At 43.1% G+C, this 6,611-nt stretch overlaps 1 protein-coding gene across 1 annotated transcript; it reads left to right on the top strand.

Annotated features, from left to right (window-relative positions):
• Positions 1 to 467: 467 nt before the first annotated feature.
• Positions 468 to 6,354, top strand: LOC134623186 (NACHT, LRR and PYD domains-containing protein 12-like). Its single transcript, XM_063468377.1, has 4 exons — positions 468 to 751; positions 3,121 to 3,297; positions 5,450 to 5,623; positions 6,291 to 6,354. The coding sequence occupies exons 2-4, from the start codon at positions 3,125 to 3,127 to the stop codon at positions 6,298 to 6,300; spliced, it is 357 nt and encodes a 118-aa protein (XP_063324447.1). The 5' UTR covers positions 468 to 751; positions 3,121 to 3,124; the 3' UTR covers positions 6,301 to 6,354.
• The last annotated feature ends 257 nt before the right edge of the window (positions 6,355 to 6,611 follow it).

Genomic DNA, 6,611 nt, shown 5'->3' with positions numbered 1-6,611 from the left:
GTGTCAGTGCTTTGACCATTGGATCCAGCAGGATAACGTGATGTTTGCATAATGAAGTCGCTGTTGTGAAAGTCGTTATTCCTCAATATTTATGGGATGTTGTTTCAGTGTTGCACTTTGTAGACGCTCCCTGAGCACTCACAGCCAGCTGCACATAGAGACCAGTGTTGTTAGTCCAGGTCAGAAGATGACTTGTTGGAATGAAAATGAGCTTGTAGTTTGTCTGCTTTAATCATGTGACTGGAAAAAGGTGTTGGACTTCAAATATGTCCATTTCTTTCACACTTCACCTTTAAAAGTGAAGCCTTGTGGTTCCTGGAAGGAAAAACACGACTTTTCAAGTCTTTGTCCTGTTTTTATGATAAATGTACGACTTTAATGTGAAACATTCAGAGTTTTTTCTCTTGTTGTGTTTGTTTGAAGCTGCTTCCTGTTGGCTTCAGCTGTTTGGAGTTTCCATTTTCTAAACTTCTACATTCTGAACCTTCTTCAGCTCTGAACAGATGATGAAACACTGAATGATTTCAAGCTCACACTTTGTCTAATAAACTTACATCTTTCATTCTTTATACAGATTGAGGAGCTGTGATTTGTCAGAGATCAGCTGTGATTATCTGGCAGCAGCGCTGAAGTCCAACCCCTCCCACCTGAGAGAGCTGGAGCTGAACTCCAACAACAAGCTGCAGGATTCAGGAGTGAAGCATCTGTGTGGTTTCCTGGAGAGTCCAGGATGTGGACTTGAAACTCTGAGGTCAGTCAGCATGTTTTAGTTGTGCTGAGATGAATATGATGTGAAAGTTGTGCTGACACTAAACTGCAGACATCAGGCTGATATTATACTGATCCACACTGAGGATCTTCATGGTAAAGTCTGTTTTCTTCTTCTCTGGTTTAGTCCATTGACTGCAGCAGAACAATGTTCACATTTCAAACCTTCAAAGAAGAAGAAAAATCCTCCACTGGATAATTCACTGTGAAACTCTCCAACTCTTCATTCCACCTTAAAGTCTGTCTGACACTGAAATCCAAAGCAAAATGTGTGTTTGCTTTACAGACAGCAGTCCAACACAAACATACACACATCATCCAAAACACAGTCCAACATCCAAATCTCCTCCACTGCCAGCATGAATGATGGGAAAGAGAAGGAGGAACACTCTGACATTCAGGGTTAGAATGAGTTTCATGAAGCAGACTGTGAAGATCAAAGCTGCATTAGAAGCTTACATGAATGAATGAGTGGACAGAAGTGGACAGAGATCATCTGAAGCACTTCAAAGGCTTTAAATCAGCACATTTCTCTTTATTCTTTATCAACTCTGTTAGTTTCTCTCAGTTTTCTGTGGAATGAAGCTAACAGCAGGCTAATAAGATGCTGACCAATAGGTTTCTATTAAAGGTTGTAATTTGTATATGAAAAAGTGCTTTGGCTCAGCAGGGATCAGCTTACAGGTAGAATACAGCTGCTGGATGGGATTAGCATGTCATAGCTATCTACCAAACTGCTAACTGGGGGATTTCAGGCCATCTATGGATCATTTTTGCTAACTGTTTATTCAGCTTAGGCTCACAGGGCTGCAGCCAGTGCCCTAGCTGTCATAGGGCAAGAGGCGTGGTCCACCTGCACAGGTGAGCAGTCCATCACAGGGCCAACAGAGAGAGACAGAGAAGCACTCTCTCACATCCACACCTACAGCCAATTTAGAAGCACCAATGAACCTAAGCAGCATTTCATTGGACTGTGGGAGAACATCCAACCTCCACAGAAAGGCCAACAAGCTTCAACCTACAACCTTCTTGCTTTAAGGCACTAGTGCCAACCACTTTTCCCCATTTCAGCCCAAATCCTGCATCTTCCTGTTTCTGACTCCAGGCCAGCTCCACTAACACTTTCTCATCAGACACTGCCACCTAGTGGAGGAAGTCTTAGTTCCATTTGAAGCTTCAGATGACAGTTAGTTCCTTTACAAAGAGGTGGAGGTGGTGGGGCCACAGCACCATCATCACTGAGTGCCATAGGACACTTAACCTTTGTTTCCATATGCTGGGAACTTCCTGTTGTTCCAAGGAGGACTGGAAAATGTGTGAAAATCTCCCAGTCAGTTCCTCACAGAACACTTCAATCATTTCCCTCCCACAGCATCAGGACCAGGGCTTTTTCTCTCTTTGGTCCCACTAAGAGATTTCCACACAAACACCTCATCAGTGGGACTCTCAGAGCTACCAGCCCTTTGCTACAATCACAAAGCTCTTCATTGAAATCAATGATATCAAAGCTGGAATCAAATAAGTCCAAGTCTTCTGCTGATTCAGCATCACATTCATCTTTGCTCCTTGTTCTGCATCCCCACCATGGACTTCATTCCTTTCCAAGCCAGCCTTGAGTGTCCTTTATTCAGCTCATCCTCTGCTTTACTTTTACACCTGATTTTAGCTGCTTTATCTCTCTTTCAACAAGTTTCTGTGCCTCAATCTTTTTCTTCTCTCCCTCATAACAAGACAGCTTCTTCTGCCTGAGAACATGTTGGAGTGATTTACTAATCCAGGGCTGCTTATTGGGGAAAATACTTCCTGTTTTCAAAGTAATCCCCATTTTTCCCAGAAAGAAATGTAAGTAGAAATCGATGATCTAAGTGAGAACATGAGCCTTTAAAAAGTCCCAGTGGGTGCAGTCAAAGCAGTCCCTCAGTCCCAGTATAGAGTCTTTGGTCCAGACTGGAACCACTGTGTGCCCAGTTTGAGCTCTCTTCAGTGCTGTGACCTGACAGACCCAGAGGGGCCATCACATCACATGTAGAAGCTCCCCTAATGGAGCCACAACACATGTCCAATACTTAGTCTGTCTTGTTGGACCAACTGGAAGAAATGATTCAAGGACTTAGTCACAGAACAGAGATTCAAATCTCCAAAATCCAACTGGCTGCATCAGGACATATAGTCTGAAACTCTGCACAGTTTCCTGTTTGAAGCTGCTTCCTGTTGGCTTCAGCTGTTTGGAGTTTCCATTTTCTAAACTTCTACATTCTGAACCTTCTTCAGCTCTGAACAGATGATGAAACACTGAATGATTTCAAGCTCACACTTTGTCTAATAAACTTACATCTTTCATTCTTTATACAGATTGATGGACTGTGGTTTGTCAGAGATCAGCTGTGATTATCTGGCAGCAGCGCTGAAGTCCAACCCCTCCCATCTGAGACAGCTGGACCTGAGCTACAACAACAAGCTGCAGGATTCAGGAGTGAAGCATCTGTGTGGTTTCCTGGAGAGTCCAGGATGTGGACTTGAAACTCTGAGGTCAGTCAGCATGTTTTAGTTGTGCTGAGATGAATATGATGTGAAAGTTGTGCTGACACTAAACTGCAGACATCAGGCTGATATTATACTGATCCACACTGAGGATCTTCATGGTAAAGTCTGTTTTCTTCTTCTCTGGTTTAGTCCATTGACTGCAGCAGAACAATGTTCACATTTCAAACAGTGAGACTCAACGTATGGCCCGCGGCCCACACGCGGCCTGCCCACCTTTCCTGATTCAGAGAGAGGGGACCCTGATTAACTGTGTAGTGTTCTTCCTCACAGTTCTAAGTATCAGACACAACAATGAATAATCCACAGCTGACTGTCTTTAGCAGGTCAAAGGTCACGGCACACAGCAGACAGTGGGAAATATTCTAATTCTGATCATTTATCAGCACATATCCATATGTATAAAAACAAACACTGTGAGACTTGATCAGAGGTGTGATCATCACAGCAGAGGCCTTTGTGTCAAAGTCACTGAGGATCAAACAGAAACACATGAAGCAGATTTTCCTCTTCTGGCTTTTTATAGCAGATAACCTTCAAAATATTCTGCAGTCGATCAAAAACTGAAGCAAACCATGAATCAACATGTGAACATGAGCTGATGCTGCTGAAGTGAAGCAAAGTTACAGAGGTTTGATTACAGACACAGCTGAGAGTTTGTAATCTGTCATCATTTTAAAAGGTTTCAATTTCTTCAGTATTGAACAGCAGAAATGAGGCTTTGTTTTCGGAGGCCGACAGCAGTGAACACAACAGCAGACTGGTGCGTAATAAGCAGTGAATAATGCAGAAAAACAGATTTTTGAAGGTAAACTGTTCTTGAAGTACACTTAGAGAGAGAGAGCTGTGCAGGAAGTAAAGGTCAAAGTCAGAGAGAATTCATGACGATGTTCATCAAACGTAAAGCGTAGTTTGGATCTTCTTTTGCTGCTGGTTCACTCAGTTTTGGTTGGAGACAGATGAAACCTGCAGCTTCAGGATCTGTGAGCTGTCCACTTTCAGCCCCGACGGCGTGTCCGTGTACGTGCCGTCGAGTGAACGATCCACGCTCTGTGTTTCCATCTTTGTGTGTTTAGCTGCTCTCATTTACTGTTTTATCTGTTTGCTTGTTGTTGAAATACTTTTGGGAGCTTTAACCTGAGATTCTGGCAAAATACATTTATATTAAAAATCCATTCAGGATTGAATGAATCAACATCGCTTTATTCAAATTAAAACCATTTAAATAGGAAAATCCATTTTTTTACAGCCGCCTCTAATGCTGGGTAATGTCAGCTGGTCCATGTGCAGCTGGCTGTGAGGCTCAGGGAGCGTCTACAAAGTGCAACACTGAAACAACATCATCCATAAATATTGAGGAATAACTGGACTCTCATACAGCGAGACTCAAATGCCTTTAAACATCAGCTTATCCTGCTGATCCAAGTCCAACACTGAGTTTGTAAAAACATGTTTGTCAATCATTTTGTTTGGTTTCTGAGGAAAATGATTCAATAACTTGCTGCTAATACACAACATTTCATCATATTTCCTCATAACCCTCTTTTGTCTGACCATTTGATCCCATTTGAATTTGCAATAAAGGATCCACAGAGTTTGGTGACAATAATGACAGTAGATGTTTGTGTGAAAGTGCTGGAAGCAAATGAGTGTGTGATGTTCTTTCAGTGTTGCACTTTGTAGACGCTCCCTGAGCACTGGTCTCACAGCCAGCTGCACATAGAGACCAGTGTTGTTAGTCCAGGTCAGAAGATGACTTGTTGGAATGAAAATGAGCTTGTAGTTTGTCTGCTTTAATCATGTGACTGGAAAAAGGTGTTGGACTTCAAATATGTCCATTTCTTTCACACTTCACCTTTAAAAGTGAAGCCTTGTGGTTCCTGGAAGGAAAAACACGACTTTTTCAAGTCTTTGTCCTGTTTTTTATGAGAAATGTACGACTTTAATGTGAAACATTCAGAGTTTTTCTCTTGTTGTGTTTGTTTGAAGCTGCTTCCTGTTGGCTTCAGCTGTTTGGAGTTTCCATTTTCTAAACTTCTACATTCTGAACCTTCTTCAGCTCTGAACAGATGATGAAACACTGAATGATTTCAAGCTCACACTTTGTCTAATAAACTTTCATCTTTCATTCTTTATACAGATTGGGACGCTGTGGTTTGTCAGAGATCAGCTGTGATTATCTGGCAGCAGCACTGAAGTCCAACCCCTCCCATCTGAGACAGCTGGTGCTAAGACTAAACTACCTGAAGGATCCAGATGTGAAGCAGCTGTCTGATCTTCAGCAGAGTCCAGACTACAGACTGGAGACTCTGAGGTCAGTAGAGTGATGGAGTGAGTGGGTGGTGCTGTCAGCAGTATTGTACTAAACACAGTCAGTATGAAACAAAGATCCAGTGTTTCCTGTAAAGCTGCAGCTTCTCAGTGAAGCTGTGAGAGGAGAATGATGACAGGCTTCAGGATTGGACACAAACACTTCCTGTTTCTGACCTTTATGGTAACGGCTGACACGCTCTGATCAAACAGTGTCAACAGCCAATCAGCTCTCTGAACAAAGCAGCACGCAGACCAATGACTGCATTCATTTCCAAGTTTAAAGCAGTGAAGAACACAGTCTGTAGGTGAGGAAGAATTTAGTGAGAGCAGATGTTTGGATGGAATTCCTCCAGTTAACAGCTGGAACCATCCATCTGGATTGTTGGGCTTGTTGTTGGGGTTCCTACAGAGCTCAGAGTGGACACACCAAGGTTCTTCTAATGAATGAAAGTCCAAACTCAAACTAGGAGGGAAAAACATTTTCATCAACTTCAATAAAAATCCAAAGATTAGAAAAAGTGAAGCAACAATGAGTCCTAGTACAGTCCCAGCACTGAAGTCCCTGCTGCTCTTTATACTGGATGTGCTGCATCACTGACTGACAGCTGATGAAGGAGTCTCTGGAAACACTCGTTTATCTCCTCTGCTCTTCCTTCTTCTCTCTGCAGGTGGAGGTGATGATGGTAAACAGGACGGTGTGTGTGCTGAGAGAGGAGCAGCTGTGTCCTGATGATCAGAGAGGTTGAAGCAGCAGCAGCTTGTGTGTAGAGACGCTCTGACTGGGCCATGTTACTGGGAGGTGAGAGGAGAGCTTCATCCAGCAGTGACTGACAGAGGAATGAAGTGCAGATGACTGTCAGTGCTGCAGAGTGAACTGCTCTGAGAACAGCTCCACTGTCAGACACAATGTAGAGTCCAGCATCATCCCTGTGTGTCCCTCTGGATCTGACAGAGGATCATCAGTGTATCTGGACTGCTCTGCTGCTGCT

Source organism: Pelmatolapia mariae, unplaced genomic scaffold (assembly GCF_036321145.2).
Source record: "Pelmatolapia mariae isolate MD_Pm_ZW unplaced genomic scaffold, Pm_UMD_F_2 NODE_ptg000460l+_length_23460_cov_1, whole genome shotgun sequence".
Lineage (NCBI taxonomy): Eukaryota > Metazoa > Chordata > Actinopteri > Cichliformes > Cichlidae > Pelmatolapia > Pelmatolapia mariae.
Note: the sequence above shows the minus strand (reverse complement) of the source record. Positions and strands in the feature narration are given on the sequence as shown.

What these genes read in the sequence shown, in the direction of transcription:
- LOC134623186 (XM_063468377.1), top strand. Translation starts at nt 3,125, where the DNA reads ATGGACTGTGGTTTGTCAGAGATCAGCTGTGATTATCTGGCAGCAGCG. An exon ending in TGTGGACTTGAAACTCTGAG is followed by an intron (nt 3,298 to 5,449) that starts GTCAGTCAGCAT and finishes TTCTTTATACAG; the next exon opens with ATTGGGACGCTGTGGTTTGT.